At 41.7% G+C, this 26,255-nt stretch overlaps 1 protein-coding gene across 8 annotated transcripts in view; it reads left to right on the top strand.

Annotated features, from left to right (window-relative positions):
• The window catches only part of ESR1 (estrogen receptor 1), a 199,501-nt gene that overhangs the window by 95,625 nt on the left and 77,621 nt on the right, over window positions 1–26,255 (top strand). For 6 of the 8 annotated variants that reach the window (XM_033144012.1, XM_033144014.1, XM_033144018.1 and 3 more), the window contains 2 exons: window positions 12,737–12,808; window positions 16,564–16,751. In XM_033144012.1, coding sequence (XP_032999903.1) covers window positions 12,737–12,808; window positions 16,564–16,751 — 260 coding nt within the window. The remainder of the gene's footprint in view (window positions 1–12,736; window positions 12,809–16,563; window positions 16,752–26,255) is intronic. The other 2 variants (XM_033144017.1, XM_033144020.1) reach the window with 1 other exon arrangement.

A 26,255-nucleotide genomic window follows, 5' to 3' on the forward strand; every position in this document is an offset into this window, starting at 1 on the left:
GTCCCCCCCCAAATAAGGAGCTCACCCCTCACTTGCCCCCCTTTCTGCATTCCTTTCATTATCATATGATGTAGAACTATACTTTGCTGCTTCTACTTTGCCGACCACTCCTGGTGCCGCCTCTGGTGTGCACTGCCATTAATAGCATCCATTTGGCTGAAGCAGTGCAGCCTGTTTTACTTGGAATGTGACTTTTCACAGCTCTTATACAATGAATTTTAAGTATGATGGGCGAAATTTATATAGCCAGCTGGAGTATTTTTTGCTGTCTGTCCGTCTCAAAATAGAGTTAAGGTAGCATAATAGCTGTGACTGAGCTGTTCATCTGTGAACCAAATCAGTGGTTCAACTCTCACTTCTGGAACATTTCAAAGAGAAACTCCAGTGTGAAACTGATGAGGTGCAACTTATCAAAAAACCTAAATGGTTTCTTGTACTACTTCAGGTGTTGATTTAATCTGCAATGTAAGTTGATTGTGTGATCACCAGTTACTGCTGTTGTGAACCCACTGGAAATTGAGAAAGCTGCTGCCTATTCACCTCAGGCCTCCTTCCCGCATTGGCGATATGCAAATAACAACATTGACTGATTTTTAAGGAATGTTGTAAGAATTACTGAATGATGTCTGTAAAACACTCTACAATGCTTATTATTCATAATAACACATTTTGCAAAGGCTGACCTATAGAAGGGCTACACATGCTCAGTATTAGCACTGGAACCATTTTTTTTTTTTTAAATTTAATGGAAGTCTCCGCATGTTCTTTTCCTTTGCAAGCTGTCAATGGGACATTAGTGTACACAGAGTGTGGCCATTCATGCACTGTAAGAAAGGAGGAAATGCCAAAAGCAAGGACAAAAGTGTACACAGAGTTGCATTAAATTTGTACAGTATATGATAATGTGAATGTAATTAGAAATAATTACCGGAATTTAAATACAAGTATCATACCTCTCACCATAGTTGGGAAGACTGTGGCAAGGTGACCTTGTGTGCCTGTTCAGTTTGTTGTCTAGATGCTAACTCCTGATAATCTACTTCAAGGCCCTTCTTACATTCTTTTTCTTTAAACCAGGCGCAGACAAGACAAAGAGAATTATCCTTTGTAAAGTGAGATATGTGGTCACCCTACATTGCTGTTCAGTCCAAGCAGTGTGGTTTGGTCATGGATATGAATCCATTGCTCAAGTATGCTTTCTGATATAGGCCATCTTCCTAGTTTATCACATGCTGAGAATATAGTAAGATCTCAAATTACGCACACATAACTTGTGCACATTCAGCTTTACTCGCTTGCGAAAATAAAATTAAATTAAAAAGGGGTCTGACAGGAGGCGAGTGTGCGGGAAAAAAGACTTTGGCAATCCCACCTACCATTGAACCCAATGTATTTTGACTATATGCAATTTTGGCTTTAGGCACGATCCCTGGAACATAACCCCCATGTTAGTTGCGGGCTTACTGTATAAATTTCTGCTTCATTCCAGGAAGGACACATACTAATTGGTAGTTAAACACATCCAACAATCACAGTGCAGGCCCTGAAGGGAAGTGGAAAGAATCACCACTTAATGATAAGTGATTCCTGTGACAAAGGAATAAAACAGCAGATTTCTTTCCTGAATGTCTCTAGAAAATCCAAAAGAGAAAACCTCTGAGCTTTACAGACTGAACAAGGTTTTTTTGCAGGTTGCCTTGATATCATGTTTAGAACTTTTTAGAGTCCAAACCTAGTCTGATTGTGTTTGCACTTTATGTGCTTTAGTTAAGACATATAAACACCAATTACTTCCTATTATAGTAAAGACTAAAGTAGCAGACTTCAAAGTGAGTACATTTATTATTGTTGTTGTTCTTGTTTCCATTTGTATGCCGCTTTCCCACAAATCAAATCAATGCAATAACCGTCAACATGCCAATTCAGTTCAAAACATAAAACATATTTTTTTAACTTTAATCTACTAATAAAGTAAAAAAAAAAAAACATAATACGGCAATCCAAATAAACAATTCATTTTGATAGACTGGATATTATAACATTTTAGATTTATTATAAAATGAATTATCAATCGTACCAATTGATACTAGTTAGTTTTAAAAAATCAGAATCAGATATGAAATATTTCCAGTGCAATCAGATATTAACAGTGAAATAACCAGCAACCAAGTACCGGTACATTGTGGTACTAACAAATAAAGCACACATTTTTATAGGGGTTAAGAATTGAAGTGCACACAGCTCCTAGCAGCTTTATAATTTACTACAAAGTGCACAAAAATCACCTTTCATTAATCCTCACAGGAAGCCACTTTTCTGTCAACAATTGATGGCTTCAATGACCTCTTTCAGACTGGCCTCTCATCCAGACTCCCATTAAAGCCATCAGATAACCACAGAAACGAAGAGTATATTTACTTAATGTCAGCACTGAATTAGGTTACTGAGTGTCCATACAGCGGTGCACAGAAATCCGTTAAGAACAGTTATTCAGCAATACACACACTTTACCAAACATGACTAATGGAGAAGTCAGAAAAGATTATGTAGACACAGGCATGTTCCTGTATCTCTTCCCCCATCTTATGTCTGAGTGTTGCCACTGTCCCCTTTTTTCTAGACTAGGGAAACCAATATTAGCCACCCTGAGCCCGGTCTTGGCAGGGGAGGGCGGGTATAAATATTATTATTATTATTATTATTATTATTATTATTATTATTATTATTATTACCAGTGATCAGGCATGATGGGAATTATAGTTCATCAATCTCTGGAGGGCACAGTGTTGGCATAGGATTTTTCCTTAGTGGCACAGGAAAGAGGTTTTGGTTGAAGTTTCTGTCCCGAAGCCAAGTGGTGGGCCAAGTATGAGGTGGCTCATAACCCAGGCACGACCCTGTCCAAACTTCTCCCTGGAGACTGATGCAGGAGACACACACAGTATCTGAGCCAAAGCTTACCCACATCTGTAATCAATAAAGTTGTGGCCATTTTTTAATCCCAAAGTTGTGTCCCACCTATGCTCATGTTTCTGCCCTCAGAGGGTGGGTCTGCAGTTAACCTACTATACAAAGATAAAATTTACATTCATTGCTCCCCTACTGAAATGTGGCCCCTGAACTGTTGCCCAGAATGGAATGTGGCCCTTGCCTTAAAAAATGGCCCCTCTATCCCTGACCTAATAGACCAATACAGTATAACACAGTACTTGTTTCACCCAAGTTCAAAGAAGCCACAGAGGCTATTTATTTTTGCCATTTTGATTTTGCAATATTGAGGGTAGCTGCACTTGCCAGGATATGATATGGATAGTCTACTGTCCACATGTATGTTATTAGAACTTATATTTTACAAGCCCTGATAAGCTTATGGGACACTTGCAGCTCTCTTTCAAGGGCCTCTTCCCACCATAGCAAGTTCTTTGGTGCAGTTACTTAACACTGGGCAGAGTGGCAGTACTATATTTGTTTTTTCTTCTGTCTTGGCAACAAGATGCCCACCTGCTGTCTGTAATTTGCTTTCTTATTATGGACTGTTTTTATAATATCCATAAAACTTAATAGCATGACTAGCAGCATTGGTATAGTTATGAAAGAGAGCATTCCTGTATCTGACTCAGCAGGAAATCATTAAATGATGGGAAAATTACAGGGTGGGGGGAGAATCAATTTGGATTATTTTTAAAATGAAGAATGGACAGGATTTGCTTTTCATTAATGCTGTGATCCTTTTTAATATCATGTTGAAATACATTATATGTTACTCATTCATAAAGTTTAAGATACATAAGCAAACTGAAAACTGTTCTAAGTTGGCTACATTAGACCAGTTATCTGCTATAAAAGAATTATGAAATTTATCAGGCAGAAGAATAAGAAAAATTACTACTGCATCAATTGGAAACTGTCTATAAATCTAGATTTTCCTAAATGTCAGGTTTTGTTGCAGTTACATAAATGAACATGCCATTCAAGCTTATTTGAATAATTCTGCATATTATGAACTTGATATATTTGTAGGTATATGAAATACCTATAAAATACAGCAAGAAGCCTATGGAAAAACAATGGCAGCAGTTATCTTAAACTTGAAGTTAAAGGCAAAACATCCAGCAACTTTCATAACACTAGCTTGGACTTAGTGTGTATTAAGTTTGTATATTTTTGTAGGTATATATATGCCATCCTACTAACTTCTTGACTGCTATATCCAGTAACAGCTGAAAAGTGGCAGTTGCAGAGAATTATGTACACGGAATTATGATCATGTACCAAATATTGTTTGCTAGTTTCCATTAGGCTTCTTCATATATGTCTAATCAGAGTAGTTCATGACAATCAAAAGCATGCTTGCTTGTGGTCTTCTCAGAGACATGTAATGTGGTGCAGACAACTTCATGTGGGTCCTCATTCACAAACTGAAAAACCATAATGTCATTTTTTCCAAGTTAAGGAAGGGAAGGCTGGGCCAAAACGAACAAAATCAATGTCAAAAGGGACAAATGTAAGGTTCTATATTTAGGCAGGTACAGTATAACCAGCTGCACCAATATAATATGGGGAACTGACACATCACTGTTCCATTTATTTACACACACACACACACACACACACACACTGCCCTTCACCTGAAGATCTGAAGATAGCGGGGCACTTCACAAAATGGAAACACAAACTGCATAATAAAGCAAAACCAAAACCAAACCAATAATGCTCCCCTCCCTAGCCAAATGCCTATCTAAAGAGAAACATTTTCACCTGGAGAGCCAGTGTGGTGTAGTTGTTAAGAGCGGTAGACTCGTTATCTGGGGAACCGGGTTCGCGTCTCCACTCCTCCACATGCAGCTGCTGGGTGACCTTGGGCTAGTCACACTTCTCTGAAGTCTCTCAGCCCCACTCACCTCACAGAGTGTTTGTTGTGGGGGAGGAAGGGAAAGGAGAATGTTAGCCGCTTTGAGACTCCTTCGGGTAGTGAAAAGCGGGATATCAAATCCATACTCTTCTTCTTCTTCTTCTGGTGCCTAAATATATGTAATGAAGGTTCCAGGCAAGCCTTCTTGAGGAGAGCAATCCACAAAGGGGGAGCTACCTCAGAAAAGGCCCGTTCCTATGTTGCCACCTTCTGGACCTCTCGTGGGCGAGGTACAAAGAAGGGCATCAGATTATGATCGCAGGGTCCAGGTCAGTTCATATGAGGAGAGGCGATCCTTGAGGTATTGTGGTCCTGAGCCATTTAAGCCTCTATAGGTCAAAACCAACACTTTGAATTGAGCGTGGAAACTAATTGGCAGCCAGTGCAGTCGGGCCAGGATTGGTGTAATATGCCCAAATCACCATGTGCTAATGAGCAATCTGGCCACTAACAGTGCTTCAGTCTTATCTGGGTTTGTTGGCTCTCATCCAGTTCATTACTGAGGCAAAACATTGGTTCAGCACATCACTGCCCCACATGCAGGTGTAGAGAGATGTGTGTCTTCAGCATATTGCTGACAACTTCTCAAAACCTCTGAATAACCCCACACAGTGGTTTCATGTTACTTCTGTTTCATCATTTTTAGTGATGGCATCCTACCAACATTACCAGTGCTCATCATTCACAGGTGAGACAAGAACATTCTGCAGATGGGACAAGTTTGGCTCTGATGGCTATTCTCACTGTCTTATTTCCTGTGGTGTTTTCCAACTGCAGCCTCCTCACTTTCTGTTTTCTGGGCACACTTCCGGTGAGCATGAAGGGGGCATATTTTAATCTCTCACCATACACTCCTCCACCAGCTATTTATGAGCAATATAGTATTGTGATGATGGTGATGATAATTATATAAAATGATAATGGTCGAAAAAGAGGCAGAAATAGTAATATTGCGACTGCTCATATAAACCAAGATTTAGTAGACATAGCAGTATGGCAACAGAAATGGTGTGGTTTTATTTTTGTGGCAGTTCTGCAAGTAATAAGCCATTATGTAAGCCACCTAGAAGAATGAAAGTATAATTGAGTACACTATATGTGGAATTCTGAGGAAATGAGATTCTGACAGACTGACAAAATGCAACTCATACACTAGCTTTTCAGTTCAAGTTGTACTGGTTTCATATAGAATGGGAAAGTAATATATCAATATTGGAGCTGCAGGAAATGCCTAGCCCTAGTTTTTCCTGCATTTATGAGCCAGTAGGAGTTCATTCAACATTTCTGTGGCATTCAACAGACCACAGAAGCATTTCAACAACTGTCTGTTTCAGGGCCAAACTAGATGTGACATACAGTCCTAGCTCTCTTTCTGCCAACAGGCTGTTTGTTTATTTGAAAAGAAGCCTCAGAGGCTGAGACTGGGAGTGGAACGAGTAGCGGGATTCATTAGCTCTTTCCCCTCTGCCCATTTGTTCTGTGGAGAAAAGATGTGAAGTCCAAAACCAAATTCATGCAGTGTTATGTTTGGGTTTTGCATTGATTCATTCTTGTTTCACTTCACTCTGTTTTTGTTTGATGTACTTTGTAAATTCATAGGAAGTGGGTCCTTGCTGACCCTATAGGTGAACAGGACTATTATTAGTTAAACTATTGTTAGGAGTTTGTAGTGGGTAGGCCTATATACTCTGGGTTCCTTCTAGGCCTGCGTAGACTCTAGTAGAAGAGCTGCTGAACTGGTTAGGCAAGTTTCTTTGGAAGATAATGGCTTTGGTGGCCAGTTAGGTACAGTGATTTAACATACCCAAAGAGTGTTCTTCCTTTTGTGTGATTACTGTTTCACAATTCCACAGGCATCAGGGTAGATTTGATTTAAATCAAATCAATTTAAATCACTAGTCAGTAAGACTATTAAAATTTTTTTTTTTACAGAAAGACTCAGTCTTGCTGGTATAATCTTAATATTTACAACCAGATGAAGGTTTCATTTCTGGAATAATAAAATTTCAGAGTAGTTTTTACAGTTACGTATATCAAAAATTACTGATTTGATTATACTATTAGAAATACATAGACATATAATTATAAAATTATTGTGAGGTTTAATAAGTTAACTTTATATTTGGACAACTTTTCTGCTGTACTTTATTGGGGGGAAATAATCATTTCCTTAACAACAATTTAAACAATTTTTAAAACTAAAACAATAACATTATAGCATATGTATCCATGTTTGTTAACTGATGTGGTTAAACAATTAAAAAAAAACTTAGAATATGTCTAAAAACTTAGATACATGAAAAACATAAAAACAAATCCATATTTCCAGTGAATAGCCTTTGAATTATGGTGCTGGAGGAGACTCTTGAGAGTCCCATGGACTGCAAGAAGATCAAACCTATCCATTCTCAAAGAAATCAGCCCTGAGTGCTCACTAGAAGGACAGATCCTGAAGTTGAGGCTCCAGTACTTTGGCCACCTCATGAGAAGAGAAGACTCCCTAGAAAAGACCCTGATGTTGGGAAAGGTGGAGGGCACAAGGAAAAGGGGACGACAGAGGATGAGATGGTTGGACAGTGTTCTCGAAGCTACTAACATGAGTTTGGCCAAACTGCGAGAGGCAGTGAAGGATAGGCGTGCCTGGCGTGCTCTGGTCCATGGGGTCACGAAGAGTCGGACACGACTGAACGACTGAACAACAACAGCCTTTGGACTATAATGTAACTTAAATAGAAAACTATGTTTAAAAATATTTTCCCTCCAACAGCATTTTATTTTAAAAATCCAATTTAAATTTTAAAAAAATGATTTAAATAAAAAAATTGATTTAAATTTTTAAAATCCTATTAAAAAAATAAATCCTTGATTTTTATCCATCCTTCCTGGCATACAAATGTCAATGAAGACTGCTCCTGGGAACCCTCATGCCAAGTTTGGTGATGATATCTTGAGAAGCAGCCAAAAACCTATGCCAAAAACAGGCAGTCATGCCAATGTGCTATTTCTCTCTACCATCTTGATTCAAACTGCCTTCTGACATCTAAACACTGACAACTGCTGCTCGCACCTTGGGAACCCTCATGCTTAGTTTGGCAGTGATAAGACGCATCCAAACCTATAGAGAATGAGTGGACAGACAGCCCTGGCCAAGGTTGCCACCACACTTTCCCAGTGTCTGGGCATTTACTGCGTTTCAAAAGGAGTTGTGTGCACATATAGATGTATTCCAGTAGAGTTGAAGTTATGCCCCTGCCCCTCTTCATGTTGAAGAACACCTTCCAATGTCCGTCGAATGTGGAGGCATCAGGGGAGTGTGGCGATGGCAGGCAGGACAATGATGTGCAGTACTGTGACTTCCTGTGCACATTCTTTCAATGTGCAGAGACATAAGATGGTGGCAAGGCCATTATGGGCTTTGAAAGTAAGGATAAATACTTTCGTGACATAGATAGATCAATTGTGCCTTAGTCCACATTACTAATTCCTACATATACAATTAGATAGCTGGCCAATTCAAAGAGATTAACTGGCTTTCCCAAGGTCCATATTAATTTGATGTCTCTTAGTCCTTGTAAAGACAATATCAGTGATTTGAGCTCCAAACTTTTCGAGTGAATACTTTCAAAGTCTTTTCTATTATTATTTTGTCCTAAAGGTTTGGCCAAATCTTGCATTATTGTTCTGTGCATTTAACTTATTTGCCAGTTTCCACTTTTACATAATCACTGCGTCTTTTGTTGCAAAAGCACTTCATAAAGATGTCTCTTTGCTTTATGAAACATTTGATTGTGTCCAAATTGTCTATTAGAAACATTTTTTGTGTCAGCATGGAATCTACATCCTATATTGTATTAATTCACTACAGATGACAGGCCAATCCCACAGTAAATGATTAATTCAACTCTATAAATGTCTGCACTGGTCCTTCGGTTTAAGGTTTCAGTGATTTGTGAGCCTCAGTCCAGGCTTCAAAAAATCTGGCAAGTTTGCAGCACTTTGGAAAGGGCAGAGGTTGCTTGTAAAAGTGTGAGGTCAATGGTTTTGCATCCCCCCCATAAGTGTCCATTTTCTTGATATAAGTCTTTAATTTAATAAGATTATGATGTATGAATGCTTTAGGCCAGGCATAGGCAAACTCTGCCCTCCAGATGTTTTGGGACTACAACCCCCATCATCCCTAGCTAACAGGACAAGTGGTCAGGGATGATGGGAATTGTAGTCCCAAAACATCTGGAGGGCAGAGTTTGCCTATGCCTCCTTTAGGCTGTAGTCATGCATATTTACCTGAGCTTGCAGAACACGGTGGGACTTACTTATGAGTAAACATGAATCAATTATGTTGCTAGTTAATGAATGGTAATTCTGTCTGTTGCAGAAGGCGAATACTTTGGTTTAGAGTCCACTCAGTTCACTTCAGGTAGTTGTTCTACTACGTTGTGCAACTGACTGTTTCCCAGGACTCAGAATCAACTTTCTTCCTGCAGTTGTTTGTTGATCTTCATAGGGATAACTCTATCTTCCAGGGTAAATAATAAGCTACATCTATTCAAACATATCAAGTCTGCAAACTCACTCTGTGTCCTGGGTGTCAGAATGGAAACCTGCAGCAGACCTTGAATCGGTGACTTGAAGGTTGTCAGGCAGGGATTTCACCAGCTCTTCATGGTACTTCAGGGACAGTTTGTTCACTGGTGCAAGGAACTAGGAGGCTGGCCATTTCTAGCTATGGGTTGTTTTCATCGTTGTTTTCTTGTTTTCGCTTGCCCCATCCTCAAGTGTACAGGTAAAGGGGCAGATGGGTTGTCAGTTTTGTCAATTAGAATTTTGTCAATGAATTGGCAATTCTCTCAGTTTCTCATTCCTAGTGTTCAGTTCACCATATGAAGTTGTTGTTGTCGTTGTTATGACTTGTCAGCATTTTAAGTGTGCATTTCTCCTACTGTTCATGTACAGTATGGGTATGCACTTTTTCCTAATATACACACTGTTTTGCAAACAGTTTCCCCTAATTGGATTGTCAGTTCATTTTCAGGCCCTCACTTTAGTGTTTAAAGCTATAAACAACTTAGACTATAAATATCTGAAAAGAGAGCTCCACTCCCCTCTGCTTGCAGAGTGATGCTGGTGTCATTGAGGGCCATGCTCTGCCCACCGAAAGTGCAGGTGTATGGAGGATTCCACTGGCAGGATTCTCACTGGTGGTTGCTTATGAAGCGTCCCCGCATGGGACATTCCGGGGGTGGAAGTAATAGGGTCTAGGATACATGGTCTCCTGTGCTGGCCACACTGCTGCCAATTTGGGCCAAACTGCTATGCCATGCCATGCCAAGCAGAGTTTTGTTTGTCCCAGATGCAACTGTGACTATGCTGCTCCATCATGCCTGCTGCTGCCTAGCCAGAGTCAGGATTCCTCTACACACTGTATAAAATCCTTTTGGAATGTTACACTGTAAATAAGATAAGGTAATAGAAAGCACAAATTGTTTCACTTCCTCTTCCTGCTTTTCAGTAATGCTTGGAAGTATAATAGAATCATAGAATTGTAGAGTTGGAAGGGATCCCAAGGGTCATCTAGTCCAAGCTCCTGCATTGCAGGACTCATTCAATTATCAGCCGGGATTCTAGAATTATAATTGGCCTTTGAAGGAGATGCCCTCACCTGATTCAAACCACACTACTCTGATATCTGCCTTCCATTAGGTATCATGGGCTGTGCTGGATGGATGATTAAAACCGAGCCTGCACAGTTGCAACTCCAATGTCCTCCCTACCCTCTTAAATTCACTACATCAGTAAGCATCTTGACTGCAGTCGCATCTTTTGTGCCGCTTGGAAGCAACAGATGGTCCTGGGGCCCCAGAAGCTTCTCAGTCTGAAGCTGGAGGGCACGCTACATTTTATTGTCCCTCATCCTCAACAGGTAGTTTTTGTTGCTTTGAAGTCATCCTTTGCCTTACACCATGTCCTCACTTTATTTTGTTATTAGAAGAACCTCCTCCCACTCCCTGCCGAGCTTGACTAAAATGAATTTGGGAAAAACACTGACATATTCCTACTTTTTGACATCTGGGACCCACAGCCTTCAGTTGCTTTCCAGTGCCTTGTTTGGTCACAATAACTGTAGGCAAAGGAACTTGCTAGACCACTGAACTCTTTAAGGGATACAGGGAGCTACTGAAACTTAAGTCAAAAGGGAATACTGTACTGAATACATCTGAACCACAGATTGCAAGCTTTGTTTGGTTTTGGTTTTCTGATTCATGCGCAGACCTTTTTGGAGCGTGGCTGCAACAATTAAGTCTAGGAACGGTGTTTGGTTTTATTGCTTGTCAAGAGTACAAAAAACATTAATGTTTCTTAACAGTGAAGCCTGCGGTTCAAACTAGCAGCTGTCTGCTAGTTGGAGCCACAGGCAAACTAGCAGCTGTCACTTGTTTTTGCGAAAATTATCAGTAATTTTGTCACCCCAGTGTTAGATTACTACAGTACACTCTACAAGTGGCTTAAGGCTTGAAACTATACCAAAGAATGCCTTTGGTGGCAAATGAATTTGTTCATTATTAAATGGTGTTCTGTGCTAGTAAACCAGAAACAAATTGCATCTATTTTTCATTTTCTGCACCAGCTGGAAACCAGTTACTGGATGACATTCAAGCTGTTGGTTAGACTGATAAAACTGTTTATGGTGTCCTTGCTGGTTTTTAAAGCAACTGGTGCCCATCTTTTTAGTAATACAAGGTTAAGGTTACCCAAAAAGCCTCAAGTTACAAGCATAGGATGTTTTTGCACTTATAAATGGGCTATTGTGTCTACACATGGAAGTATGTAATTGGGAATAGACAGTTTATCAAACACCAGTCCTGTGAACTGCAAGTGTTTTTCTGTTGAATACTTTTGGAGCTTCTATTATAAGAGAGAAATAATACTATATCACCCTTGGAAAAACTTGTATGAGTGAACATTCTGACAAAATATTCACATTTATGCATCGTCAGGAATCATTCTGAAGCCTATCTTTCAAATGACCTTTCGTGGGTGACCGATACAAGAAAAGGCACTACAATGATAGTAATTTTAGAGATGGATTTCATGAGCATTGTTTGTGCCTAGGATTTCAAATGTTCTGCTCTTGTAACCATTTTTGCAAAGAGAAAGATTTGCTATGCAAATAAAGTGAAAGTAATGGAATAGATAAAGTGTAGAAAGACTGAAAATTGGAATAAAAATCAATGGAAAATGAAGGAAACCGATTGAAGGGCTGGTTTGAGGTTAATGAGTAAACAGTACAGGAAGTGAAAGTGAATGCTACAGATGGACAGGAGAATGCTGAGGGCGTTTATCTCACTGGGTGAACATTGTGTCTACTTCTGATTATTTCAGATTCCCTAAGCCTCCAGGCTAGCTGCTCTCTGAGGGTTATCTGTTTTTGGCAGACGTAAAGGAAGAGTTCTAGCACCTGGAGGAAAAAAAAGGATTGGTGGTTTTCTTTAGACACAGAGATGGTCTTTGTGGTACAACCAGTTCTCACTTGCTGTTCCGCGTGCTTGGAACTACCTCATGTGTGATGACACCTCTTTTATTTCATTGCAATCGCTCCTCAAAACACATTTTCGCAGAAGCCTTCAGCATAACCCCACTAGGTCCCATGCCCTACTTCATGGAGAGCCTTTTTCCAGATCAAGGGCCATATTCCCTTTGGCCAACCTTCTAGGATGGGAGGGCACATGCCAGGGGCAAAAGTGGATGATGCAACAGAAGCAAGTTTTATCTTTGTATAATAGGCTAGTTTCTTTACCCTTACACTTCACTCTTTCATCCATCTAGGCAACCAAGAAGCATTACGAGGGTTAAACCGGGCAAGAACGCTCAAGGAGAGTGCAAAGCAGAGCTGATGAGGTGTGTGGCTCAGGAAGGGTGTGGCCATGGGAGAGTCCTGAGAGTTGCCCACTGCCTCAGTCTCACACCACATTCTGTCCCAAATAAAAACAAATGCTTAAAGTGGCAGCAATAAACAAACAAACAAACAAACAAAATATCTGAATGAAAGGGAACCCCCCCTTTAAATGTAACCTGTAAAGGTAATTTCCAGAGGGGCATTTTTGACCCACTGTTGAAATGTCAAAGAAAGGTCTAGGCCAAATGCTTCTGTCTAGCGCTATTTTATAGTGCTACATTGGAACAAAATCACTTAAAGGTGCATCTTTTATTCACATAAATGGGAAAATTTACTTTTAATAGAGTGACTTTGAAACCTCATACATTGGTAGCAGGTGTTGGGAACCTCTGGTCCATGCTTGCTGGGGTTGAGTTGTTGTTTAACATTTGGAAGGCCAAAGGTTCCCCACCCCTGCATTGTAGGTGCGCTCTCTGTCTCTCTCGCTGTGTGTGTAATATCCACCCTGCAGGAAATCTGGAACTGTCCTATAGCATTTTTGTGGTATTGGGTGTAGCTTCTTTCAACAAGATTGCATTGTGCTTGCATGGGAAATTATCTCTTTAATAATAGAAAAGAAATCAAGGTCCACTCATATTTTACCAAAACAGCACTTGATTCTAACATCTACATTCTAAGAAATGTAATTGCTGCTGGGGTGTGACCTACTAGACAAGTTAAATAATAACTTTTCAAAACAAATGATTGTGGGTGCATGGATTAAATTGAGGCTTTGCTCTAATTAACCTATTGCTCTTCTCAGCTATTTACTCAATCTTTAAATGGATGAATACATTTATGGATTTTTTTCTGGGATGAAAAGTGAAGTGGGTGCAAATAACCAAATCCACCAAAATGCTAATGCAAATTACAGACTTTAATTACTGTAAATAGAATAGTTGTTGTTGCATATTCAAGAGCATGGTGCATAGTCTGGCATCCTTTGATTTTAATTTGGTGCAGACTGCTCCATGATGGAGCAATGGGGGAAGATAGCTGCCCCACTGGCATCTATCTGTCTCGAGAGACAGAGGGCTCAACAGAATAATTTGGTAAAATAGTACAGAAATATAGAGGCATATCCCAGAGCTATTAGGCATCCTAGTTCCAGGTCTCATTACTCTTTCTTACTTGCAACATTTAGGACTTATCCACACTTACCTTTCCTCTGTGCGTTACAGCTCCATGTCGGAGCGCCAATTTTTTTGCTCTAGAGCTTTCCCTGTGAAAACCCGCTCTTTAAAGCTGAATCGGGAGCAAATGGCAATCCACAAAAAACCTGAATAGTAGGATATTGGAGGCACTGAAGCGTTTCCATTAAGCTCCAAAATCATGGACTGGAAAACTCAATTGAAATATGTTTCCCACATTTCTGCACAAGATATCAGCTTTAAAGAGTTCAGGAGTCACAATTCAAATGTTCAGGAACCAAACAAGACATTCAGGACTAGGCAGAAGCAACTAAGATGTCGCAGTTCCATGACCTGCCAACAGTTTCCATGACCTGCCAACCAAGCTATTAAAGGCAAGGTGTGGTGTGCTCACTTTTAGGACTCACTCCTTCGTGAGAATGTCAGGATTGCAAAAGAGCACTCTCCTGGGGCAGATATGGGTCTGCTCCTATCTGCGGAGGAAGCTCCTAGTTTTCTTCAGGCTCTTGATCAGATCCCGTCACCTCCTGCAGCTGCCCACAGACCTCCCCAGCTGCCACTGCTCTGCTGGGAGATCAGAGTGGGTGGTGGGTGGGAGGGAGGAACTAGCATCCTTACTCCCCCTTCTGAAGTGGCTGAAGTCAAGAGACACTGGAGACATCCCTTTCCCCCCTGATTCCCACCTATCAGCCCACCCCTGCCACTTTCTTCCTCTGGCATTGGAGCCTACCAACCCAATCCCAACAGAGTTATGAGGCACATGACACAGTTGTTGCATGAGCCTGTCTTACACTCATGCAGTGTTGGTTATCACCAAATACTCTGTCACACAATAGATCATTAATTTGTGGAATCGATGGCCACTGGGTGGGTTGATGATGATAGGTCTCTCCCATTTTTTAGCCATGATTTAAAAAAAGATGGTATTGCACTGATTGCCTAGAGGAAGTATGACACTTGAGTGTCAGTTGCTGGGAGACAAGAGCAGGGGGGATCTATTGTGATCATGCCTCTCTTGTAGCAGGGGCAGATTATGGTACTATGGTGCCTTGAGCTAGGCCAAATTTTGGTATTCCCAGTCCAGCCCTCATGACATGCCAGCCTTTGGGAAGGACATATGAGTGCTCTGGCAGGGTCCTAGAGCCCTCTCATCTCCTTCCCAGAGCTGGACAAGCACTAACTAGACTTTCGGAAGGGGGAAAGATGACTCTAGGACCCTGTCAGAGTTTTCATGCCTCCTTCCTGTACCCAGGCAAGTGCTTACTGAGCACCCTCTCTGCTTGGTGCCCAGTGTGGGGAAACTGCCCTAAACTTCCCTCTGCTTGTGAGTAGAGAAAGCATCATATTTTGAATGGGGAAAGCTTAAAATGCAAATTACCACCACTCCAAGCAAACAAACAAACAAACAAACAAACACCTGGTCCCATATTAATTGTATACGGGACTTGCATGCTGCCCAGCTTTTCTTGAAAGCTCCAATCTTGCTTACCCAAAGCAAGTAAAAACTCTCTCTGCATGTGGTTGTTTGAATGTTACCAACTTTGGGCTTCCAAGAAGCATCTGTTTGGCAAATAGAAAATGGGATCTTGGACTAGATGGGAAATGGGATCTTGGCTAGGATGAAGATCCTGGTGGCCCTTCAAGTTGTCACAATGGCTAGTAGTCAAAGATGATGGAAGCTGTAGTCGAACAGCATCAAGAGACCCACTAGTTCTCCACTCCTTCACTCTGATCCAGCAGAGCTGCTATTGTCCCCCAAACATTCTGATTTAGCTTGGAGCATCACATAACGCTTAATCCTGGGAAGAATTGCTTTGAAATTTTGGAGAACAGTCAGTACATTTAGCCATCACAGTTCAATCTGAATCCACTGCTTTATTTTAGGTTAATATTCTTAAAGAGCTAAAACAGTTGCTGTAGAACATCAACATATCAGTGAAAATATATTTTGATGCAAAATGGCAAAAGCTGATAAAGTGCAATCCTCCTTGCTCTTTTTAGGAAACCCAAGCACAAATAGTGGCTCTATGAAATAGCTGAGCCACCACTACCTGAGTGCCTGGCAGTGGTCCTACTTCTCGTAAACACTAGGATGCTACCATAACATTTGCAACTGGGAAAGTCTTCCCATACCACATGTTGAAGCAGTCAGGCTACTTAACTGCACTATTGCACATGTTATATCCAGCAAATAAAGAAGTAGTGCAGTGGGTAAGAAGCAGGCTGCAACATGTGTGGATGTGGAGTACAGAAAGCTTTCCTCAAAGCAGCCCATTTGGCTGCAATGCTATGAACCTGTAGGGCAGCAACAGCTAGATATTTCTGCAGCATCCTGGGGGAGGGAAAGTTGCTCCATACAGTTACAAAAAGAGTTGCTCTATCCCTTTTTCTTGGGACACTGAGCCAGCAAGATGCTGGCCTAATTTTTGAATTGGATGTCAACACCTAATGAATTTTATCTTAAATAATTGCCAAACATTATTATCTTGGTGAAATCAAACAGGTAATTAGGAGATGTGTGACAACATCATCAAGGTAAACAAGCTCTTTCAATGTTTGTTTTACAGGCCAGGCTCAGATAACAGGCGTCATGGTGGCAGAGAGCGAATGGCCAGCGCCAACGAAAAGGGAAGCTCCATGGAATCCACCAAGGAGACCCGCTACTGTGCAGTGTGCAATGACTATGCTTCAGGTTACCATTATGGCGTATGGTCCTGTGAGGGATGCAAAGCCTTCTTCAAGAGAAGTATTCAAGGTAATAACATTGTTGCTACTTAGCAAATACATGACTTGTTGTAATCAAATAATTAGAGGGTTATGTAATGTATCAGTGAAAAGACTGTACCTGTAAAATTGTGAAAATAAGCTTTTTTAAATTATAAGCTTGATAATGCTAAGCTACATTTCAGGAGCTAAATTGCATTTGAAGCCCAGAACAAAAAGGTGGTGGTGGGGTTGCACACCCCCAGCATGTTCACCATCAGATGATTTTGATTTGTTTGGTACACATATGACATGCCTGCTGGATCAGGCCAATGGCCCATCTAGTCCAGAATCCAGTTCTCACAGTGGCCAATTAGATGCCTATGGGCAGCCCATTTGGAAAGATCCTTTTGGAGATCTCTTTTTGTTTTAGCCACCTTGAACAATTTGGTATCATCAGCAAACTTGGTTACCGCACTTCTTACTCCCAACTCTAATTACAGGTGGGTAGCCGTGTTGGTCTGCCATAGTCAAAACAAAATAAAATAAAAAATTCTTTCCAGTAGCACCTTAGAGACCAACTAAGTTTGTTCTTGGTATGAGCTTTTGTGTGCATGCACATACTAACAAGGAAAATTGAATGGAACCAAGACCCCACTATAGTACTTTACAGTTCTGGAACTCCCCCCTCTCAAAAAAATAAATAAATGCATAAGCCTGGAAAACTATCTCTCATAAGATCTTATTATGTCTGTAGCAGAACTGTGCATGTTTCTAATTTATGCAGCATTCTTTAGGGTTATGGAGTGCAATGTAGTTCTTCCATCATTTGTTCACACAACTATGTGATTTCGGGGAGTGCGGGGGAAGGACTGCCAAAATGAAGGACTAGTTATAGGAGGCCTAGAGAATGATTACGGAGTATATGGTTCATTTTCAATGGGGTTATTATCTACAAAGTCTTAAACAGCTTGAACCTTGAGAATTATTCCGACTGAAAGCCACTATGACAAAGGCAGGTGCACAGAGAGAGAGCCTTGGTGGTTGCTGAACAAATGTTAAGCTTTTTCTCACCAAACACTTATAATAGTTGAGGTTAGGGACAAGTGAAATGTTATATTGCAAGCCACATTTTATCTTTTATTTATTTATTCAAAAGCATCTTCCAAGATTTAAGTGAAAGTATAGCAGGCATAGGAGAGAGGCTCCTTAACCGATTCTGTCTTCTTCATCAAGCTGCTTTTCTCCCTGCAAATGGAAGGTGTGTCATTCTGAGCAGAAAAATAGCCATAAGGCAAGGGACAGAGCTAAAAACTTGCAGTCTTATTTAAGAGAATAAAATGTTGGAGGAAAAAATACATACATGTGTCTGCATGCAGTATGCAGACTGGCCCTTAAGGTTTGAACACAGTTCTATGGTATTATATGTTAAGGAAGGAAAACCCCATAATGGCATGATTTTAAATAATTTCAAATCATTCTGCTGGCATTGTGTTAGCAAGTTAGTTGAAGTGATTGCTCAGTCAGTGAGCAGGGGAGGGGAAAACAAGCACATGCATATCCAACTGGAAAATAGGTTCACCTGAGTGGGTCCATTCCCTTTCTAAATAAGGAGAAATGAACATGTGGGGGTGGAAGTCAACAGCAGAGAAAAGGTAAAGGCCCAAGGGCATAACATGCTGCACCCACTCCTGACTCAACATCTGCAGGGGCTGCTGCCAAATCCTGGAGATAATGTAACATTTGACAGAACGTATTTGTGCTGTAAAGAGAAGCAGCGTAATTTAATTCTACTTTAGCTTGGGCAGCTCTTAGCATTATTACACTGGGGTTTTACATTAAGTCAAGTGGGGGGGAAACCCACTAGTTTACACTGGTGTAGCTTACACTGGTGCAACTCAGAGCACACACAGAACATACAAAAGCCAATCAACCTTTTTCAGATCCATTCAGTCAGTTTTAAAGAGCACAGCTAAAAATACGACAAAGGAGCTTAAAACATTTAACATTTAATAATCTGATTGGATGGACAGAGTGCCGGGGATGGAGGCTCGTAACATTATACAGGAGGCAGCAACAAAAACCATCCCAATGAAAAGGAAATGCAAGAAAGCAAAGTGGCTGTCCAACAAGGCCTTACAAATAGCAGGGGAGAGAAGGCAAGCAAAATGCGAGGGAGATAGTGAAAGATACAGGAAATTGAATGCAGATTTCCAAAAAAATAGCAAGGAGAGACAAGAGGGCCTTCTTAAATGAGCAATGCAAAGAAAAACAATAGAATGGGGAAAACCAGAGATCTGTTCAAGAAAAGGGATGTTCTAGCTGAACGATTTAAAACAGGGGTTAGCAACCCTTTTCAGCCGTGGGGCAGTCCACCGTCCCTCAGACCATGTGGTGGGCCGGACTATTTTTTTTGGGGGGGGGGATGAACGAATTCCTATGCCCCACAAATAACCCAGAGATGTATTTAAATAAAAGGACACATTCTACTCAGGTAAAAACATGCTGATTCTAGGACCGCCCTGGAAGGCGATTGGGCCGCATCTGGCCCACGGGCCTTAGGTTGCCTACCCCTGATTTAAAATTTAAAATATGATGCTGTTAAGGTGCTACACTCAGTATGCCAGCAAGTTTGGAAAACTCAGCAGTTGCCAGAGGATTGGAGAAGATCAGTCTACATCCCAATCCCAAAGAAGGGCAGTGCCAAAGAATGCTCCAACTACCGCACAATTGCGCTCATTTCACATGCTAGCAAGGTTATGCTTAAAATTCTACAAGGCAGGCTTAAGCAGTATGTGGACCGAGAACTCCCAGAAGTGCAAGCTGGATTTCGAAGGGGCAGAGGAACCAGAGACCAAATTACAAACATGCGCTGGATTCTGGAGAAAGCTAGAGAGTTCCAGAAAAACATCTACTTCTGCTTCATTGACTACACAAAAGCTTTTGACTGTGTCAACCACATCAAACTATGGGGGGAGTGCCTGATCACTTCATATGTCTCCTGAGAAATTTCTATGTGGGACAAGAAGCTACAGTTAAAACTGGATATGGAATAACTGATTGGTTCAAAATTGGGAAAGTGAGTACGACAAGGCTGTATATTGTCTCCCTGCTTATTTAACTTATATGCAGAATTCACCATGCGAAAGGCTGGACTGGATGAATCCCAAGCCAGAATTAAGATTGCCGGAAAAAATATCAACAACCTCAGATATGCTGATGACACAACCTTGATGGCAGAAAGTGAGGAGGAATTAAAGAACCTTTTAATGAGGGTGAAAGAGGAGAGCGCAAAATATGGTCTGAAGCTCAACATCAAAAAAACTAAGGTCATGGCCACTGGTCCCATCACCTCCTGGCAAATAGAAGGGGAAGAAATGGAGGTAGTGAGAGATTTCGCTCTCTTGGGTTCCATGATCACTGCAGATGGTGACCGCAGTCATGAAATTTGAAGATGCCTGCTTCTTGGGAGAAAAGTAATGACAAACCTAGACAGCATATTAAAAAGCAGAGACATCACCTTGCCGACAAAGGTCCGTATAGTTAAAGCTATGGTTTTTCCAGAAGTGAGAGCTAGACCATAAAGAAGGCTGATCGCCGGAGAATTGATGCTTTTGAATTATGGTGCTAGAGGAGACTCTTGAGACTCCCATGGACTGTAAGAAGATCAAACCTATCCATTCTGAAGGAAATCAGCCCTGAGTGCTCACTGGAAGGAGCACTCAGCTGTCAACTTTCCCTTTTTTGCAGAAAATTGCCTTATTCCAGCGCTGTTTCCCACTGCAAAAAAAGGGGGAGGTTGACAGCTATCCGTTTCCCAATGCAAGAAAAAGGAAGGTTGACAGCTATGGGAAGGACAGATCCTGAAGCTGAGGCTCCAATACTTTGGCCACCTCATGAGAAGAGAAGACTCCCTGGAAAAGACCCTGATGTTGGGAAAGATGGAGGGCACAAGGAGAAGGGGATGACAGAGGACAAGATGGTTGGACAGTGTTCTCGAAGCTACCAACATGAGTCTGACCAAACTGCGGGAGGCAGTGGAAGACAGGAGTGCCTGGCGTGCTCTGTTCCATGGGGTCACGAAGAGTCGGACACAACTAAACGACATCTGTCATTCTTAGGTGACAATGGAAGAGTGTGTTTTGGGGTGAAGTCAGACTGTTGAAGAGTTACAGCATGGGAGAGACATGTTTTGTTACAGTTGTGCAGATGAAGGCATCTGGTTGTGCTGTTGCAGATGCACCATGGCGTTTCTTCTGTTTGTGCTCCTCCCAGCTGTCATTCCTCCTCTGGTCACAGCCTTCAGTATGCTACATTATGCTTGTTTGTATCTCCAGTGCATGCTCATCCTCATATATCACCATATCTACACATGTAAGTTGGGCCTGCAATAAAATATTTTAGTGTATTAGCTCCCTAAGAGGAGTGGTCATTGTAAGTGCTGCTCACATGTCTTTAGGGGCAGGTTCAATGAGTGCACCACTACTCTTGGCCCTCATTGAAATTATGTGGGGGGGGGGGGAAACACCTGAGTAGGGCTTGTTTTACTATTTTCAGCAGACGTGCTACAATTCTGTGTCTCAGACTGCTCTCAACCATAGATTTGGAGTCGTGTGTTTGCCTCTGTGTGGAGAACTGAGCAAGGCTGCACTTCATGGCCTCACTCCTGGTATTGCATATCACACCACTCCCAGAGAAGCTGCAATAATCAGGACAGTTGATCACATTGTGATCCTGACCACATTTGTGAGTAGCTGCTGACTTGTAGGTACCTCTTTGTGGATGGCCACATTCAATGTGTGGATGTTGGGTAGAGCAGGCATGTGCAAGTGAAGCAAATGTCTGCCTGTTTTATTTATGTTTTTAAATCTCCATGTACCTCTCTCTGTGAGCTTAACTGATATCAGTATTCTGTAAATTTACAGGTTCCTGACAGATAGTTTTGTGGTTTTTTTGTGTGTATGTTTTATATCCTCACATTTAAGTACGCCTGAGTACCTAATATATGTAGAAAGCACTATATTATTTTTGGATGATCCCATTTCACTTAGAAATTGATAGGCATTCGACCACTGAAGGTCACTAATAGAAGGAATTCCTTAAAAAAAATAAAAGTAAAAACCAAGGTGTTAGAAATTGTTAAAACAGTCATTCTGATCCCCAAATATAAAAAATAAACTAAAATGGAGAGAGGGGTATTCACCATTTACTGACAGTAAGGATTTAAATAGATTAATAAGTTTGCTGAAGTTCTAAAAATGCATTTTAGCAGATTAAGATATTTCACTTCATTTATTTGTAGTATCCAATTCTTTGAAGTTTTTAGGGACATGTTTCAAAAGAGTTCAGTGACTTTTTCTGCTAGAAACTAAACCTCTTATTCTAAGTTTGGGGGTTGGAATAAAGTGCTTGTTTTATTGCACTCTCTCTCTCTCTGTTGTTTTTACAGTAGTTCACATGCCATCTACTTGCAATGGCTTTTAAGTACACCTTGTTATTTACATTATTTCAGAATGCTTGAGATTACCGGTAGTTGGTGTGGCAAAAAGTAAGGGGAAAAACAAGCTGTTGACTTCTATTGGCAGAGCTTGAGATGCAAGATGGATCTGTCACTCTGCTCCTACCCACCCTCACTTAGGATTGTTCTGCCCATCATGTTGATTTACTTTAGGCTCTAGTTCTACCAGACCAACACAAAACTTACACTCCACCTTCCTATCTTTTTGTGAGGCTGCCATTCGGTCTCAGGTGCTGAAGTGGCTTCAGCTAGCCTTGCTGCTAGCCTCTCACAATGACCGCTCCCCACATCCTAGGCAACACCTGTAAGTTTGAACTGGCTGTGCCTTCCCCCAGGAGGGATACCTGGGGTCTCCGCCTACCCCAGCTAGGCACCCAATCCCGCCTGGAGAAGGCGTTGCCAGGGGATTGGCTAGGTAAGGGGAGGGACTACCTAGCCCACACAATAGAAGGTGTAGCTTACCAGGAAGCAGCAGTTGGGCTCCAGAACTTCTCCCACCCTCCAGTCCCTCAATTAACGCTTATTTTGCAGGTTAACCTCTTCTCCACAGGTACGCAGGTGCTGCTATGTCAAGGCCGCTGTTAAAGGGCTGGAAAGGGATTTCCCTGCATTGGAAGGTTTTGCCTTTCCTGTAGCAATTTGTCACAACTTTGGCGGTTTCAGTCCTTGGGCGGAATCCTTTAGTCATCTTCCTAAATGGGGGGGGGGCGGGGCGTGGGGCGGTGACTCCATGCCCCCAGTGTGGTGGCAACACCAGGGTTCCCCGTTAAAGGGGAATTGGGGGGAGGCATCAACCATACGCCGAGAGGTTGTCATTGCTCTCCCCCACCAGTGGCGGCAAACGGGGGGGGGCGGGGGGGGAGCTATCTGCTCGAACATATTTTCTCCAGAGCCAGCCCATCCCCGCACATTCTGGATAACCCTGCAGTTTCCCAGATCCCCGGCTGGGGGCTGGGAAGGATAAACACCCAATGCCTGAGCCAAGGTCTCCCTACATCTGAATCTTAATAATGTTGTGGCCAATTTTAATCCCATAGCACGTTGTCTTGTGTCATTATTCAGCTCGGGGAGCGCCTGGGGGTCGGGGGACTCCGCCTGTCCACACAAACACAAAGGTATTACTAAACTTTCATAATCTTCTCCTGCCAGCAAATCTCCATGCTCTGCCGAGAAGCATCCTTATCCACGACCAGTGCTTAACTTGAGGAAAAGGTCATTTGTGTATTTTTTCACCTTTTTTGCTAATTATTGCTCTGGATAGCTAACTATACAACTTTTTTCTTAGTCTAAGAGCACCATTTCTGTTTCTCCTTACTCCACTGCATTTCTCTGAAGTGTGTTTGGCAGTGGCTACAGTTGCTATCTCTATGGAGGAGTCTAGAACACAAAAGCACTCAAGTATTAGTTTATCACTCAGCTTAATCTCCTCTCCATAAAAGTTACTTGAGAGGGGAAAGGGGAAATATCATTAATATCATTTGAACAATGGCTCTTGACTACTGCTGATGTTATAGTATAAATAGTTATGTAGCTGTAGTTTCTCTTACTCTGAGCCACATGGAAAAATAAAATCACATCTGTGGTTGAAGTGCACTGAGGAAAAAATACTTTCAAAACTGTACAGCACTCTCCAAGGATTTTGCAGCATGAAACTATATATATATATAGAGAGAGAGAGAGAGAGAGAGCATTTTTTCATCTCATGACATAAAAAGCATTCACGTTGTCAAAACAAAAAGCTTTCTGTTCTGTAATGACAATGTAGGAGCCCATTTTATAGTAAATTTTATATTCTGACTGGAACAGTAGACTTGAGCCATCTGCTGAAAAGGGGTACTATTTCAGCATGTTCTGTTTCAGAATGTATTTTTGTTGCCATTTTGTACATTAGATCTCAAAGATACTTAAACACATTTACCCTTCTTTTTGGATTGGATACAGATGTCCCAATTCAGTGAGCATAAAAATATTACGCACTTGGATCTGATTATAGAGCAGGAGATACAATAAGCCAACGCTTAGGAAGCCTAGGTTTGTCAGCTTTCTTGCATAACCAGCACAGCTGTCCAGCGTGCTAGAAAGCCAGCCTGGATCCACTCAACACCAACCACACCCTTTCCTCATTCAGCTCCCCCCCAGAGCCCTTAGGCAAGGAGAAGCCAATCTGTAGTTTTCCAGTTGTTGGACTACAACTCCCACCATCATTAACCATTGCCATGCAGCGGATGGGAGTTGCAGTCCAATGTCGGTTGCCCACCCCTGCTGTTTTCTTAACCTTGTCACTCTGTTGAATGAGTGTGTGTGTGTAGTGCCTCAGTTAGGATCCAGTAGATGTGACACAACTTCCTCATGCAGCTCTTCTCCCAGCCAGTCTTCTCTGATTAGCTAATGAACCTGAAACACCCTCCCACACATGGCTTTCCAACCCCTGCTGTACCTAATGGTTGAACAAAGAACATATTCAGCCCTGTCTTTCTGTGCTTGTTCATAATAGCAGATACACAGGATGAAACTTTGCAGCTAACCCAATAAATTCTTCCAGTATATTTTCTCATGTATCTGATAAACCTTTCTCATGCATCACAAATTCACTTGTCAGCCTGAATTTGTGTTGCCCATTCTACAAATCTTAACAACAACAACATCTTTAAAATCAAACAAATTAGAGAATAGCATATAGGATCAGTCACCGGTGACTCTAATAAGGGCTCATCCTTGCTGTCACTTGATTTGTATTTTTATAGTTTTAATTCCCCTGGATCTGAGAGCTTTTCTTCTTGTTCTGCAGCTGTGCCTTATGAAACCCAATCTTCCCACTGAATTGGATCTTTTTAGATGTGTGAAAAATTTGAAGAGAGCCATTTTTAAATAGTATACATTCTAGTCAATATAGGTTTTACTGATGCTAAATGTAAAGATCAATTTGTCAGTTGTTAACTTTGTTGTTCAGTCGTTCAGTCGTGTCCGACTCTTCGTGACCCCATGGAGCAGAGCACGCCAGGTACCCCTATCCTCCACTGCCTTCCGCAGTTTGGCCAAACTCATGCCAGCCGCTTCGAGAACACTGTCCAACCATCTCATCCTCTGTCATCCCCTTCTCCTTGTGCCCTCCATCTTTCCCAACATCAGGGTCTTTCCCAGGGAGTCTTCCCTTCTCATGAGGTGGCCAAAGTATTGGAGCCTCAACTTCAGGATCTGCCCTTCCAGTGAGCACTCAGGGCTGATTTCTTTAAGGATGGATGAGTTTGATCTTTTTGCAGTCTCCTCCAGCAGCATAATTAACTAGGGACATTTAAAGTTGTTAACTAGGAACATTTAAAGTTGGCTTTTTTGTCTCCATACTGCACTATTAAACAGAACAAGTATATTTACACCAGCCAATTTCTTTGTCATCTCATGAAGAAATGGAGGCAGTGAGAGATTTCACTTTCTTGGGTTCCATGATCACTGCAGATGGTGACAGCAGTCACGAAATTAGAAGACGCCTGCTTCTTGGGAGAAAAGCAATGACAAACCTAGACAGCATCTTAAAAAGCAAAGACATCACCTTGCCGACAAAGGTCCGTATAGTTAAAGCTATGGTTTTTCCAGTAGTAATGTACGGAAGTGAGAGCTGGACCATCAAGAAGGCTGATCGCCGAAGAATTGATGCTTTTGAATTATGGTGCTGGAGGAGACTCTTGAGAGTCCCATGGACTGCAAGAAGATCAAACCTATCCATTCTCAAGGAAATCGGCCCTGAGTGCTCACTAGAAGGACAGATCCTGAAGTGGAGGCTCCAGTACTTTGGCCACCTCATGAGAAGAGAAGACTCCCTGGAAAAGACCCTGATGTTGGGAAAGATTGAGGGCACAAGGAGAAGGGGACGACAGAGGATGAGATGGTTGGACAGTATTCTCGAAGCTACTAACATGAGTTTGGCCAAACTGCGGGAGGCAGTGAAGGATAGGTGTGCCTGGCGTGCTCTGGTCCATGTGGTCACGAAGAGTCGGACACGACTGAACGACTGAACAACAACAACAGTTATTAGAAATCCCC

Source organism: Lacerta agilis, chromosome 3 (assembly GCF_009819535.1).
Source record: "Lacerta agilis isolate rLacAgi1 chromosome 3, rLacAgi1.pri, whole genome shotgun sequence".
Classification (NCBI taxonomy): Eukaryota; Metazoa; Chordata; class Lepidosauria; order Squamata; family Lacertidae; genus Lacerta; species Lacerta agilis.